Here is a 17,534-nt window from a genome sequence, read left to right on the forward strand (position 1 = left end):
GCATTGAGATAACTTGAGATTGACTTTGGAATATTTCTTTTGCAGATGGTTAGGACACACACACCCTCATCTACTGGACGTGGTGCTACCCGGGAGGAGGGGGGGGTCAAGTTGGGGTTCATCAAACTAGAAGACAGACTGCCCCTCAACCTCAAGTTGGGAACATGGGTCAAACCCAAGCTGTTATGCCAAATCAAGTACAAGAGCATGGAGTTCAGAACGCTCCACCACCAGTGCCAACCGTTGTACCTACTGTTGCCTTACCTGCAGATGCAGTGGCAAGGTTATTGAATATGTTAGAGGCATTGATGCCTACTCAGGGCGGAAGTTCAGCTCCTCAGGCTACTTTACAGACATAAGCACCTACACAGACTCAGCCTTTCGAGAATAAGGAAGTGTCCCTACACGAGTTCCTGAAATTGAAATCACCAAAATTCACAGGTTCTGATAATTCAGCAGATCCTCAAAGTTTCTTGGATGGGACACTCAAGGCATTACGTGCTCTTGGATGTTCTAGTGAGAGAGGCGTGGAGCTCGCAACATACAAACTAGAGGATATGGCCAACACATGGTATGAAACAGTATTGCTAGGAAGGCCAGCAGGAGCAGCACCACTGACATGGGACGAGTTCACTAAGTTGTTCAAGAATCATTTTCTTCCAGACAGTCTGATGCAACAATATGCTAGAGACTTTGAGAGATTGGTTCAGACTCCAGATATGGATTTGTCAACATATAACACTAATTTCTGTAAGTAGGCTATATATGCTCCTCACTTAGTGCCTACCGAAGAAGCTCGAATTCAGAGGTTTGTTGATGGATTGGTTGATTGTCTATACACTGCAGTAGCTCCACAGATGAAGACTTTATCCTACTATGATGTAGTCGACTTGCTAGAAAGATTGAAAACAAGGGACGTGAGGAGTGTGCAGCTAATGATTTACGTAAGAAGGCCAAGACGGGAGGGGCTTTCAGTGGTGGTTTTAGTGAAAATAGAAGAGCAGGAAATCAAGGACAACAACAACAACAGGGTTCTCAGACAGGGACACACATGTCTTCACAGTCCACATACAGACCACATTACAGACAAGGTAATAGGGGACCATCATCTTCTGGACATCGTAATTCTGGGCAGATATATGCCACTACTCCAGTCTGCCAGACTTGTGGTAGATCATATTTGGGCCAATGTCATGTTCTAACTGGAGAGTGCTTTCGTTATGGCCAATTGGGACATCACTTGAGGGATTGCCCTCAGCCTCCGAGAAATTTCAACCAAACTTCTAGTTAGTCAGCTGCACCGACTCAGACTACTCGTAATACTTCAGGTGCTACAGGTACAGGAAATAGAGGTCAAGGTGCTGGAGACCGTGCTACTATGAATCAAGGACAAGGCAATGCTGGTAGAGGTCAGGCGAGAGTTTTTGCATTTACTAGACAGGATGCTCAGGCCTCAAATGCAGTGGTTACATGTATTCTTTCTGTCTGTTCATTTGATGCACTTGCGTTGATTGATCCGAGATCTACCCACTCCTATGTGTCCTCGTACTTTGCTTTGAGATTTAGTAGACAACCCGGTCTATTGAATGATTCTTTTCTAGTTGCTACTCCTGTTAGAGAGTCTCTATTAGCTAAATACGTGTATCGTGCTTGTCAGATTCGGGTTGAGGGTAGAGATACTCTAGCTGACCTTATTGTACTTGATATGATTAACTTTGACATGCTGATGAGAATGGATTGGTTATATTGTTGCTATGCTATAGTCGATTGTCATGCATAGATAGTTAAGTTTGAGATACCAAATGAACCCAGTTTTATTCTAAGAGGGAGTCAGGTTCCAGAGACTTGCAAAATTGTATCTTTTTTGAAGGCTCAACGACTTCTGAAGAAAGGTTGCTTGGGTCTCTTAGCTATTCTAAATGATACAAGAAAGGAAACAGTTAGTATAGAAAATGTACCAGTAGGGAGAGAAGTTTCTGATGTATTTCCTGAGGATTTACCAGGATTGCCTTCAATACGAGAAATAGACTTTGGTATTGATTTGCTACCTGACACACAACCCATATCGATACCCCCATATCGAATGGCACCAGCAGAGTTGAGGGAGCTAAAGCAACAGTTACAAGATTTGTTAGATAAGGGTTTTATTAGACCTAGTGTATCACCATGGGGTGCACCAGTACTGTTCGTAAAGAAGAAAGACGGATCCCTGAGAATGTGCATTAACTACAGGCAGTTGAACAAGATAACAATACGTAATAAATATCCTTTGCCTCATATAGATGACATGTTTGATCAGTTACAATGAGCTTCCCACTTTTCAAAGATTGATCTTCATTCTGGTTATCATCAACTTAGAATCAAAGATAAAGATATTTTCAAGACTGCTTTCAGGGCTCGATACGGACACTATGAGTTTCTTGTGATGCCTTTCGGACTGACTAATGCTCCAACGACATTCATGGATTTAATGAATAGGGTGTTCAAGCCGTTTCTGGATAGATTTGTAATAGTATTTATTGATGATATCATGATATATTCTCGTAGCCAAAGAGAACACGAGAATCATCTCAGGACTGTGTTGCAGACATTGCGAGAACATCGGCTTTATGCTAAGTTCTCGAAGTGTGAATTCTGGCTAGACTCGGTAGCATTTTTGGGGCATGTTGTATCCAAAGATGGAATTATGGTAGATCCTAAGAAGACTGAAGTTGTGCAGAAATGACCCAGAACTACTTCTCCTACATAGATTCACAACTTTTTAGGCTTAGCAGGCTATTACAGGCGTTTTATGCAGGATTTCTCCAGAAAAGCAGCGCCGCTGACCAAGCTAATGCAGAAAAATGCAAAGTTTCAGTGGATGGAGGAATGTAAGCAGAGCTTTTAAAAACTCAAAACATGTTTGACCACTACACCAATATTAGCCTAACCATCAGGTTCTGGAGGATTTACAGTATTCTGTGACGCCTCGAGGGTGGGATTAGGATGTGTTCTCATGCAAAATGGTCGTGTTATTGCTTATGCTTCGATACAATTGAAAAATCACGAGAAAAACTATCCTACACATGATTTGGAGATGGTTGTAGTGGTATTTGCTCTACAAATTTGGAGACATTATCTATACGGTGAAACTTGTGAGATTTATACTGACCATAAAAGTCTGAAGTATATCTTTCAGCAGAGAGATCTAAATCTTCGGCAGCGTCGTTGGATGGAACTACTCAAAGACTATGATTGTTCTATTTTTGTATCATCCTGGAAAAGCCAATATGGTGGCTGATGCATTGAGTAGAAAATCTATGAGGAGTTTGGCACATATAGCCCCTGCAAAGAGACTTTTGGCCAGAGATATTCAGAGACTAGAAGATACAGGTATCAGATTTAGTGTCGGAAATTCAGAGGCATTGTTGGCTTGTGCTCAGGCTAAGTCTTCATTAGTTGAGCGCATTAAGGCCACCCGATATAAGGATGAACGATTATGCAAATATAAAGATGAGGCCTTAACTGGTAAAAGTAAGGATATGATTGTTGAAAGTGATGGTGTTCTTCGAATGGGTGATAGGTTATGTGTAGCAGACGTAGATGGGTTGAGACATGCTATTCTTAAAGAAGCTCACAACACTAAATACACTATACATCCTGGATCCACAAAAATGTACCATAACCTGAAGCAATTTTATTGGTGGAAAGATATGAAGAAAGATGTTGCTAACTTTGTTTCTAGTTGTTTAACTTGTCAGCAGGTCAAGGCCGAGCATCAGCGACCCGCAAGACTACTACAACAAATTGAGATTCTAGAGTGGAAATGGGAAAGAATTACTATGGATTTTGTCACCAGGCTACCACGAACCCTTAGAGGTTATGACTCGCTATGGGTGATTGTAGATCGACTGATGAAATCAGCACACTTTTTGCTGGTGAAGACTACATATGGTGGACTCAGGTATGCACAAATATTTATGAACGAAATTGTTCGACTTCACGGAGTTCCAGTATCCATCATATCTGTTAGAGGATCACATTTCACTTCACACTTTTGAAAATCTTTTCAAGAAGCATTGGGTACACAAGTAGATCTTAGTACTGCATTTCATCCACAAACAGACGGGCAGTCTGAACGTATTATTCAGATCTTGGAGGATATGTTGAGAGCTTGCATTCTTGAGTTTGGAGGTAGTTGGGACACTTATCTACCATTAGCTGAATTTGCTTACAACAATAACTTCTAGTCCAGTATTCAAATGGCATCGTACGAAGCATTTTATGATAGAAGGTGTCGTTCTCCTATCGGATGGTTTGAAACTGGTGAGACTAACTTATTGGGACCCGACCTAGTACAAGAAGCTATGGACAAGGTTCAGTTGATCAGACAGAGATTGCTTGCAGCTCAAAGCAGACAAAAGTCTTATGCTGATAAGAGAAGAAGAGATTTAGTGTTCACAATTGGAGACAAAGTGTTCCTACGAGTCTCCCCTATGAAAGGTGTAATGCGGTTTGGGAAAAGAGGCAAGATGAGCCCCAGGTTTATAGGACCGTATGAGATACTAGACCGAGTGAGAGCGGTGGCTTATCGTTTGGCACTTCCTCCTGAGTTATCCTTTATTCACCGAGTGTTTCTTGTCTCAATGCTAAGAAAATGTATATCAGACTCATCTCAGGTGATTGAAGCACCGACTATACCGCTAGATGAGAAGTTGTCCTACGAGGAGGAGCCGATGGCTATTGTTGATAGGCAAGTAAGAAAGCTACGGTAAAAAAAAATTGTGCTCGTTAAAGTCTTATGGAGAAATCATACTGTTGAAGAAGCTACATGCGAAATAGAAGATGTTATGCAAGTCAAGTATCCTCATTTATTTCAGTCTACAGGTACGTACCTGAGCTAAATTCGGAGACCGAATTTCATAAGGTGGGGAGAATGTAATACTCATTAAAAGAAAGAGGGTAATTACGTAATTTACCAAAAAAAATTACAAATAAGATTAAATAGGGCAAGCCCTACGCTAGCTAACAGAAACAAAAAAGGAAGAAAGGGCCGAAGTCCCTTTCTCTTGCAACAAAAATTAATTTTGCTGCGTAAAACCAAACAGAAGCAAAAAAAAAAGGAACGGGCCAAAATTAAAGCGAAAAATAAAAAACAAATACAGAAGGTGAGTTGGGAAAAAAGCTTGGTACCGCAAAAGAAGCCACTTCCATCCATTATTTGTTCAAATCTTCAGGTACTTATTCCACAAATTTGAGAATATATTTTAATGGTTAGAGTTAAATAAGGAGATTGGCAAAAGTTAGTGAAACAAGGAATGATATGTATAAATTTTTGTTAATCTCTGGCAATCTGTTGAGGAATCTTAAGCACGAATTGTGTCTTACGGGTATAGCTTGAGCTTCTCTTTCTGGTAGATTTTAATTTTGATTCTCATGATTGGGAGATTCTACAGAGAAATAGAAATTACACTAGTTCATTCACACTTGAGAATTTTCTTCCTAAAGAATCAATAGAACTTTATGAAATTGGATTAATAAAATATATGAATATGTTGGACTTGATAGATTAGTAATTACTCATAGGTGGGTAAATATAATTCGGTGAATTAAGAGTCAAATATGAAACCTCGAAGGCCGGGTATTCTAAATTAGCTATGAACTAGCCCAAACAAGGAAATTAACATGAGATTGATATTATGTAATTATAGATTGATTGGAGGAATTTGTACGAATTGCTCGAGGTGAAACATTTGGTATTTCGACACGAGTACTGTGAGTAGTAATCTTACCGCAATTTGTGTTTTCATAAATTGCATGATTTACACATGATTTTTAACATGGATATGTTACCGATTATTTTAATTTGCATGTGGGACAAGTCTTTTACGCGATATGATACCGAAATAGTTATTTGAGAAGATTACGTTGTTTTAAATATTTTTGTTGTCACTAGATCTGTTTTACCGTTACCTGAATTTAATGTTATCGAAAAGAAATTATATGATTTGATAAGAACTGAAATACCCTATATTGTTTAAAAATATTTTCTATGAGTACATACGGATTACAGAGACAAGTATAAATGGGAGTAGACATTGAAGGATCCCGTAGCTAACGGCGGGTTCGTTAGACCTGGTGCACCTTGTAATTACAGATTACCGTTATAGCCCTCGCTAGTGGGAAGGTAGAAGTAGCATACCATTACCGATTTACCTCGAGTAGGGACTACCGTTATATTTGACTTCATGCGAAGAAGTCCACAGTTATACCGATTACATGATCCGTTCATTGAAACCTCCCAAATGTGAATATTGATATTAGACAGTGGTTACCGAGCTTATTACCGAACTGTTAATTGTATTATACTACAAGAAAAGCATGACGAGACTGAAAATTATTTATTGTTTCTGAAAGGGCATTTTTATGTTATTTTTTGTTTGATATACTAGCATGTTTTCTCACTTGTCCCCAATAAAAGCGGTTGTGGTTAAGTGTTATTACTCACTGAGCTAGCGACTCATTCCCCGCTAATTTTTTTTACAGAGACAATAGTTGATGCAGGCAAGGATTTCGTTAGTTGGAGCGCACAGGTTGAGAATTCTTGGTGAGCCTCGCACTTGTTCGCGTGGGCAAAGATTTTTATCAATTGTTATGGTCTTTTCTTTGAATTCTTAGAGTCGCTCCATAGTCATTCTTTTAGTGTCATGAGTATTATTTTTCTATTAGTCTTATGTCGAGTATCGTTCTTTATTATCAAAGTCGGAGATAAATTAGTATTTCTGGTTGTTAGTGGGTTGATTAGTAATGGTGAAGACTATTTTGGTTAATTAATAAGTTGTCGATTGTTTGAATTGCTATTAGGGTGTTTGGTTGCTGATTTGAGACATGAAATATTTTTTGGGATAGTCCAAAAATAGGGAAAACTCTGTCTGATTTTCTATAAAATACTGATAAGGCTTACTTGGGAGCACTTGCTCCTAAGCGCCGGTCTCGATCCTTAATTGGGCCGTGACAATAATATAATTAGTTGTATAAAATTAATTTTTACTATGTATAAATTAGATACAAAAGACATATTGTATAAATTTTGTATAAAAATTATATTTAAGTTGTATGATATCGTAGTTGTATTTTACTGTGTAGAAATAATATATGAAAGTTGTAGATAAGTTATAGATTAGTTGTAAATAAGTGTATACTGTAAGTATTGAGTGTGCCTAATAGGAAATAGCTAGAAAAATCTCGAGATCATAGAAAAGAGATAATTAGAAAAGAGATAAAGGCTAGTTTAAACAAATACTTTTAAATTAAGGCTATCCCACGTCATTCTTAAGAGGTGTATTAAAATCTTTTTGAAATTAAACAAATACATAGAGGTGGATGTAGCTAAAAGGTTATGGACTCAGTAACTTCAATATGACTTATTGATTTTTGTTCTATAAAGGCTATTTATTTTTCTCATTAAAGGCTATTTTCTATAATCTCTAAGGTAAATTAACCAATCGAGGTCTTTGAGGTATCCCAGCATTATTAATTTTTTAAAAATGAACATCAAATCAAAAGATATATCAAGTTTTTCGTCAATTTGATTTGCTTTGATTTTTCTATTTTCTTGAATGCCCCTACGTGTTTGGAACGAAAATAGCTTAGAGATCAATGATTACCGTATATTAAGGCGGAAGAAAAATAAGGAAAGAGCAGAGGAGAAAAAAAAAAGAAAAATGGTGTAACTAAATCCCTTGATGGAAGACACAAATAATGAATTTGGGAGCCTTTTCAGGTGGATTGTATATATTTTGTAACTAAAATGTGTTTAGGTCGAGTAAATACCAAAACATGGACATTTTTCGTAATAAGGTTTGAAATAGTGTATAGGTATGTAAAAATCCCGAACCTAAATCCGAAAGTGTCTTGGTTTAAAGTAGTTGAGATTTAAGGGAAAAGGACACCACTGAATTAATGAGTCCGGAAACAAAATATGATTCTTTTGGACTCAAAGAACTGAAATGTGTAGAAAAAAAATATGGTGACCAATTTATTTAACGTCTTTTAAAAGGACGCTATACCTTAACGGCCGTTTGTCCAATTAAGTATAACGTCCTTTTAAAGACGCTATACATATATCGTTATTTATTAAGACTATATATATATATATATATTATATGGGCCCAAAAATTATTTTTCTGGGCTTAACTTACATAATAATAAATTCAACTGGGTATAACGCATTAAGCTAAGATGCTATACCTCAAATAATTGAACCCCTAGACTGTTTTTTGCCTTATTTAAAGACGTAAAGGATTTTGTAAAAATCCATTCAAAAAATATTCTCAAGTCTTGTAAAATTTTTCTTCATTAAGTTGTTTTGCATTTTGTCATAATGTCTGAAGAACGAAGAATTAGGGTTTCATTATATTTGTGGGAAGGGGGTTGAGGTTGTGGTGGCGAATAACTTAGTAAGCTATAGTTTATTTCCACAGTGTCATGTTAAGTTGCCGCTTACAATGGAGTACGATATATTGATATCGTTGTTATGTAAAAAAAATTGAGTGTGAGCAAACGTTCGATGAATATTAAAGTAACTAAAAAATATCCGTATTTTGTTACTCCGCAAGGGGTTGCTTGTTATGCTGAGTTTAACATCGAAGACAATGAAACTCTAAGAGATTTTAGAAGGACTCCGGATTAATACCGGAAATTTATTATGATAAAGCTGTTGGAAATGTATGTCAAGGCTGAAGACATTCACAATAATGAAGTTGCGCAAAGTAGGGATATCCCTCAATCATCGGGTGTTTATTTTGGAGCAGTTTTAGCCGAACAGGTTCGGACTGAAAGAGTTTGGCTGGATCTAAACTTATTTTCACGGGCGAATGAGGAGCGAAGAAATAATTTCTCCCCTAGTTTACATAATTCACAAGCCGAGCGGTAAAATTCAATTTTCCTTTGTATTACGATGGATATTTCTGTGTATTGAATTTGTATTAACACTCATATATTTCATAGGGGGTACCAACCAGATATCAATTTTACAAATTATGAACCAACGGCCAGTTGGAATATGCCTAATTTTGGTATGTTAGATCATGGTGGTCCATCCGGAAGTTAGCATCAACAAGATAATGTGCACAATGGAATATCAACAGATTATGATTTGTAAGTGAATATATAAAGTTATATGTAATGTTTGGACCAATTTGAGTAACTCATTTCTTTGGTTGTATAGTGAAAACGAGCAACTCGATGGTCCTGTCCTTACTCAATTGCTCGAAGACGACATATTTAATTGGGATCTAGTATATGCGCAGAGTCAGGAAGAGAATAGTGATTATGACAACAATGCTGATAAGTCTGGAGATGACACACCCTTCCCTGACGAGGGTGATGATGAGGAGGAAGATAATACTGAACCTGATTTGACGAGGGAGCATGCTCCACCTCCCGTTAGACCAAGAGTGTACGAGTCCCACGTGCCGTTTCATTCAAGGGAGATTCCCTACCTTGATCATTTTCCAAGTATGCCGGATGCGGATGCCCTCACAAGGGATATTGACGAAATTTGGACAATAATGTGGGATGAATCTAGACCAACGATGCTGTCAAAGGGCATGCTTTTTTTTCCTGATAAAGCGCACCTAAGCAGGGCGATGAAAATGTACAGCGTAAAAGAGTGCCGTGAGATGATGGTATAGAGTCATCTACAGATGTATACAAGGTTATTTACCGTATATGGTTTACGGGTTGTAATTGGATACTGCGTGCGAGGAAGAAAAAAACAAATATGTGGGTTGTGGGTAAATACATTGGCACCCACAATTATGAAATGGACACATTCAGTGGGAATCACTTTAACTTGGATGTTAACTTGGTTTCTCTTGTATTGATTCCACACATTGAAGCCTTCATAAGGTACAAGATCAAAAAGTATATTACATCTGTCCACCAGGAATATGGGTGTACCATTACCAAAAGAATGGCATTTCTCGGGCACAAATGTGTGTTTGAAATTGTTTATGGTAACTGGGATAAGTCATTTGCATCTCTACCCAGGTTCATGGCCGCGTTGCAATACTTTAACCCCATGACTGTTGTTGAATGGAAGCTTGAGCAGAGTCTTGGAATACCAGAACATATATTCATATATGTGTTCTGGGCCTTCAAACCGACAATTGATGGTTTTGTGCATTGCCGGCCGGTAATATCCACAGACAGCACCCATGTCTATGGAAAGTATGATATTAAGTTGGTGATCGCCGTTGTAGTAGATGGTAATGGAGGTATATTTCCCTTAGCTTTTTCTATTTTATGCCAATGAAAACCAAGAGACGTGTACGCTATTTTTGAACCACTTGAAGGAGCACGTTGTCAGACAACGTTCAAGTATTTGTCTAATATCTGATCAACATGGTAGTATTTTAAGTTATGTACAGTATTTGCTTGCATGGCAGGAACCGTATGCATACTACCGTTACCGTGTGAAGCACTTGAAGGCCAATTTTCAGAAGGCATATCCCTATAAGGACTTGCATGATTTAATGTGGATGGCTGCAACTGATCACCAAGAGTGTAAATTCAGGAGACGCATGGAATCGATCAAGCAGGAAGATGAAGGAGCCTATCGTTGGTTAATGAGACATGAGCGTGACAAGTGGACATTGCATGCGGATGGTGGCGGACGATAGGGAATTCTGATTACAAATATGTTAGAGTCTTTCAACGGGTTATTGAAGTCTATACGTGGATTGCCTTTTACTGCCATGGTTCCGATGTTATTCAAACAGATGGTTGAGAAGTTTGTTGAAAGGGCTAGAGGTGAATCTTCATTAATGGAGAGAGGTGTTGAATTTATGCCAATACCAATGAAAAGATTTGATAAATACAGGAGGCGAGCACATTGGCATTCATATTTAAAGTATTGCAACGAGCAAAATATTTTTGAAGTTCGCACTACTATCCATCAAAATTGGGTAAATAATACACATACCGTAAATGAAGCCAGAAGGTTGTGTTCTTGTGGGAAATGGTCCATCTAAAACATGTCGTGCTCACATGCCATGAAGTGCTCATCATACAGGTTTCGCGACAACCAGCTACATTGATAAGGAATATAATATTACTGCATACTTAAACACCTATAGTGGACAGTTGCAGCTAGTGGGTGCTGAGCATTATTGGCCACCAGAATTATTTAAAATGGTGTGTAACAAGGAGTATTTGCATAAGCTACAAGTGAAAAAAAGAACACGTATACGAAATCAAATGGATGTTAGTGATGCCGTTTATGCGCGTAAATGTGGCATATGCTCGCAAATAGGACAAGACCGTTGTAAATGTCCTTCAGCTGGTTTGGGTAGTGATGGTTATTCAGCTCCCGGTGGAAGTTCATCCAATGTGCCCAATTATCAAGGATACCCATAGTATTTTTTCCAGTAATTTGAGTGTATGTACATGTTAATCTTACAGAATGTATGAAATAAAGTTATGTTTCTATTGGTATTAAGTTTTATTGATATTTAGCATTAATACTTCAGTACAATAAATTAACATACACCCCAAGAAAAAAAACAATTGTCATTCGCCATTAGCGCGATTAAATACCACGTTATGTGTATTGTCTTGTCAACCTGAAAAAGCTGCCGTTCTGGAAAAGCTGTATTGTACCCTAAAGGATCATTGTCACGCGAAGCATAGTGCGGTGAAATACCACGTTATGTATTTTTTTCTTGCCTATAAAAGCCTAGCGCATTTAGTTATTATTTGCAATAAGTAGAAAAAACTTTTCATTAATTTTGCATTTATCTTACATTAAAAAATGTCTGGACGCAATGACGTACGTGTTTGTTATTGTGGCAAACTTGCGATTTTGAAGCCATGTTGGTCAAATGGTAATGTGGAGCACAGACGTTGGATATGTCAACAACCTGTAAGTTATTGTTTTGTAAAAAATATTTGTTAATATTTTTATATAACATGTTAATTAATAGTGGTGTGTTATAATCCCCATTTGTAGGACGAAAATCAATGTAGATTTGAAGAATAGCATGATGAACCCATTTATCAGGAATACTACAAACATTGTTTGCAATATGTTTGAAATATGACTGGTGAATACGAACTCCAGACCTTTCAGATGCAACGACAACTTGCGGCTATGAACGAGAAACTAAAAGAGGCGGAAGAAGAAAAAAATAGGTTGGAATAGCAATTTAAGTGGTTAAAGCAGAGAATAATGAGCGATAGTGACTAAACAAACACATGTATGTGTTGAGTGTAGTATTTTATCTTTATGTTTTTCGTATCATGTATTTTCATTAGTTGTACCGAATTTTAATTATGTTAAGTTGCTATGTTTGTTTTGATATGTTATAGTATTAAAATAACAAAGAAACAGAGAAATAAAAACATAATGCGCATATAATATAAACCATAAATAAAGTTGCTGTTATTTACTGAATGTCATATGTACATAAAATAAAATAAAAATCAATGTGTCCCACAACCTTTATGCTTTAAAGCAGCCGTTGGCCTGAGACGCATCCCATCCCGCCCGGATAGACTTTCAGGATCATCCTCATCGCGTCGCCTTTTTATCGAAGGATGTGCTGCATCATGATCGTTAGTAAGGCTGATAGGCTCAGTAGAAGGGGCCGTTAGTCCAACAATAACCTAAAGAATAATAAGATATTTTAGTATATGAGATATATATTAGTAATGTACGTGGTAGCTACAAAAAGAAATTAAAATGTCTTACCATGGTCTCAGCGAGTTCCTTAATAAAATCACCGTCTCAAGCATGTCAGTGTCGCACAAATTGGCCGCCGTGACGGGCGAGGATGATGGCTTCAAAAAAAATTACGCTTTAGATATTTTATGACTAATCAATGAGTTAAATACAAATATAAATAATAGTAATACAGACTAACCAAATCCCGTGAAAGATCCTCAACATCCCCCAGTGATGATCCATAACTCAGTTGGCACTCACTATCCACATCTCGTACCGAACAATCATCAGCAACCGTCGATGCCTCTGGAGGGTCAGGAAAATATGCATCCCAGTCATGTGAGGTAATGGTCGTGCCCGCGATCAGTAATGGAGCTGACAGGGTCACCTACGAAGTCCCTGGAGTAAGCCCCAGGCTAAATGACGGCATATCACTAGGAGCATGGTGTGGCTCAGGGTGGTCACCCGGCTGATCAACTCCAACATCCTCAACAGGTGCCTCAACGCCCCTTGCTGGGGACCACCTCCTCGCCGACCCCCATGACATTGTGGGACACCCCTACCTCTTTGGGCATGCCTGCCACGTCAACCACGTTCAGGCTGCACTTCTAGCCCACGATGGTACTGCTCTGGCGCCATATAATCAGCCTCGTGTCCTAAGCACTCATCATCTTAGGCTCGCTGCAATGTCCGGACAGCCAAATCTGTAACCTGCCGGCCATACTCGTGCAAAGCGGTCGCTCCTTCGCTGGTATGCTGCTCCATCTGTAGTCTCAACTGGTAGAACAAATGTAGGCAATAGCCTGCACAACATGCAAAACAGTAATTACGGAACGTTAAAGTTAACGTTATAACTAAGTATACCAAATAACATACCAGCGTCTTATTCCTCCCAGCATATGGAACGAACCGAACGCCAGCGTAATGAACGGGATTCCCGACAAAAAGTCAGGTAATGCTGGGTACCAACCGATATACTTATGCTTACCATCCATACGCTTGGGTGGAGGAGGTGGCGGAATCAGGTCACGCTGCTGGTCTCAAATCTCTATTTGCAACTCTAGCCATGCCTCATATGCCTGGTCAACCCTCGAACGATCATCCCGTTGGTAATGTATTCTAAGCCAAACGGGCGGTGGAGGTACAAGCTGCGGTCGACCAAACTGGAGAAGGACTTGCTCGGTGGTATGATGCTCGACAATATCGAGACACATCAACGGGATGGAAGCGCTCCACATAAGTCGTCCGGTCGAGCAATAATCGGGCAAACCAGCTATTAGCTCATCGCTGTATGGCCTTCAAATGAACTATTATGTAAAAACAGGAACCGTGAGTATACACAACACATATAAATCCAGGCTAAGTAAACTTAAGTATAGAATTACCTGCGCGGCCTCCAACAAATCCAACAAATTCCTGCAATAGGGGAGATTATGTCGAGCCTCGTACTCCCGTCCGTATCCTTGCCTATCAACCCATCTCCTAGCTAAAGGGAGAAACGGTTGAGGTGGTGCATCCTGAGCTATGGCAGAGGTGGCTGCAACTGTAGGAACTGCTCCTAGGCCCCAACCTAATATATAATTTGGACGTAAAATTTAAGGTATATTTTTATGATGTATGTTATAATGAAGAGAGTATTTGACTATGTTTTCACCTGCAGCAACAGCAAAAATCCTGCAACGTCTCACTGGGTGCCCATGCTCACCCGACACATCTGCTTGTACAAGTAATCAAGAACAACAACACCCCAGTTGTAATCATATAAATCATCTAGCCGCTCAAGACGATGAAGAAATCTCAAGCTGACTAGATTTTCCGAAGTGTTCGGGAACAATACCCCTCCAAACATAAGCAGGAACAACAACCTCGTGTACTGGTTAATATGAAGATCCGGTGTATCATCCATAATGTCAGCATGCATCGCCTCTAGATGCAGCCGGACGGGCGTCAACTGCAGACGACTAGCCCCAACCAATACACCCTTATCCGCTGGCCAGAAACCGGTGAGCCGCTGCAACCTCTCCAGGTACTGATCTCCTGTATACTCTCTCATGGCATGCGACAAAGCAATAGGAAGTCCATCAACCGGCAACCCATACAGAACCTCCACGTCCTGCAGCGTGATAGTGGCCTCGCCTATGGGCAAATGGAATGTGTGCATCTCTGGTCGCCACCGCTCTATCAAAGCCGTAATCAACGACCAATCTAGCTGCAATAGGCCGATTTCAATAATTTTATAGTAACCCGTATCCTGCAGGCGTCTGACTATACGGGGATGGAGATGGCGGGTCTTAAGAAAGTCACACTATTTTCTACTCTTCTAGCACGGAAAGTCCGGGCCAATAACTGCCCCTCCCATTTGTAGAAAGACCTATGCTCGCCCTGTAGCAATAATAGCTCTAGTGAGGCAGGTCCGGGATGCAAAGGCGGAACCTCCATGACGACTACTGTAAATTGAACAAAATTAATTACATTATTATTTTTCATTGCTTAAATATATTGCAATACCTTTAATATTAAATATTATTCGATATTTTTATTATATTGTTAATTAGGTTGATACATTTTCAATATTATAATTTTATATTTTATATGTTACTTTAATATGTTAGTTTTATTATTGGCAAATACATAGTTTACCCATTGGCCTTGCATCCAAATTCCTGTTACACACCTCTCCACCACGGACAACCTTTTACACACCCAACCTTTTTTGAGTTTGTCTAAGACACACCACTTTTTTCTTCACCAGATTTTCAAAGTATTGTCACGCGCCAATAAAGTCGTAACACGTGTCACTGACTAATAATAAAAAGATAGCACATAAAATTACAATTATATCTATATCTTCTTCATCCTGTCCATCATAACTGCCATCACCATGCTTTCAATTTCTTGCTCTTTTGATTTCCACAACTAAAGCAGCAAGGTCGTAATAATAAAGAGGAATATGCATTTTTTAGCGAAGAAAATTAAGAATTTTACAATTTAATTATTTGTAAATTTATCCATTAACAAATTTAAAGAATATGCTTATTTGCAAAAGCTTTAGGTAAGCTTTAATGGCTGGAGATATTTTCGAAAAATTCACCCTTTCGAAAAATTTAACTTAGCTATGACAAAGCTCAAACTAAGCTTTTCTAGAAAAGAAAAAAGTTTTCTGTACATACACTTAACCCAAGCTTTAATGGTTGGTGGAGCTACAAAGAGTTTAATTGTTGAATTCTTATTGTAATTTCTTAACAAAAAAATCTTCGAAACTAAAGACTAATGATCAACAAGAAGAGATATGAAAAATCTTAGTAGATCTATTTGAGAAGAGTAGTTCGGGTGGAGAGAAGTGAGTCTAATTAAGTGTCAAGAAGCATCCATGGTAGATTTGGTAATTTTTTAAACAAGGAAGAAGATGACCCAATTTAAAAATTTTAAAAAACCTAAAAAATTGACATCTGATACAAAAATTCTCCGTTCACGCGCTTCATTTGATGGTAAAGATACGCACTGATCACGTGGGCAAAGTGGTGTGTCTTAGACACACTCTACAAAAGTTGAGTGTGTAAAAGAATACATGTGGAGGAGAAGTGTGTAACAAGGATTTGAGTGTAATGTCAATGGGTAATTTATGTATTTCGCCTTTATTATTTTATATGTTAGTTTTATTATTTTATATGTTTATTTGTTATTCACCTATTTTTGACTATAATAAAGTTAAATAATTAATTTTCATAACTATACAAGATTTAATTATTAAATATTTACATTTTGGTTCCGGACACAATATTTGAGGCCCAGTAGCACTAATGTATCCTGAATTCTTATGTTCATGATGAGAAAATTTCCCCGATTTATCACTCAACAGGTCTGTTATTTTATATATTAGTTTATTATTGTATATGTTAGTTTATTATTTTATATGTTAGTTTTTTATTTTATACGTTTGTTTGTTACTCACTTATTTTTCACTATAAAAAAATTAAATAATTATTTTCTTATAACTATACACGATTTAATTATTAAATATTCATATAACAATACTTAGTTTGACAAATATTGTCGTTTCCTCATGTTATTTTCTTACGATTGTTGACTATAATTGGAGATAGTTTGTATTTGAACTATCAACTTTTTGACGTATTTTTGGGTATAAGAGTATTTAAATGATTATTTCTATAACTACAAGGATACTACGCTAAAGGGCACTACGTTTTACTACGCTAAAAGGGCACTATATTACAAATACGAGCATTACATTAGACCACAAGATACCATTACCGGGAATTAAAGTAACAATTTATCTAGTTTACTAGTCTTTTAGCAAATAAATAATCTAAATCGGATAAAAATAACAAATAAATTTAATCACAAAACAATCACGAAAATACATATACCACAGTAAAAAGTAACTAATTAATATTTTTTTAACAACTAATAACAATTTCTCTATTTTACTATTTTTTAGCACATTAATACTATAATCCGGATAAAAAACAACAAATTAGTTAAATCACAAAACATTCACAAAATACCATAGAGCACATAAAAAATAACTAATATGCGTTTTTTTATACGAGTTTTAACAAAAACTAATTCGGAATACCTTAATTTAAAATTTGTGAAAAATGAAAAATTTGGTGATTTGGAGCCGAAACAAGCAATCCACTCCGAGATAACGCCTTAGCTACGACGCGGGACCGAGAATCTACACTTTTTATGGGACCGGTGGGATCCACTCGAGCTTCTCATGCGATCATTTAATATAAATATATTTTACCATATACAGTTATTCAATTTGGAGGGGGGAGGGGGAACAATCATAGGAGGGGCCGAT

General features: G+C 37.8%; 1 protein-coding gene across 1 annotated transcript; it reads left to right on the forward strand.

The window, feature by feature from the left end:
* The first annotated feature begins 164 nt into the window (after window positions 1-164).
* LOC138869544 (uncharacterized) lies at window positions 165-2,725 on the forward strand. The gene is made up of 6 exons (XM_070147169.1): window positions 165-327; window positions 442-727; window positions 886-1,169; window positions 1,329-1,696; window positions 1,781-2,179; window positions 2,327-2,725. Exons 1-6 carry the CDS (start codon window positions 165-167, stop codon window positions 2,723-2,725), a joined length of 1,899 nt encoding a protein of 632 aa, XP_070003270.1.
* The last annotated feature ends 14,809 nt before the right edge of the window (window positions 2,726-17,534 follow it).

Source organism: Nicotiana sylvestris, chromosome 5, assembly GCF_000393655.2.
Source record: "Nicotiana sylvestris chromosome 5, ASM39365v2, whole genome shotgun sequence".
Taxonomy (NCBI): domain Eukaryota; kingdom Viridiplantae; phylum Streptophyta; class Magnoliopsida; order Solanales; family Solanaceae; genus Nicotiana; species Nicotiana sylvestris.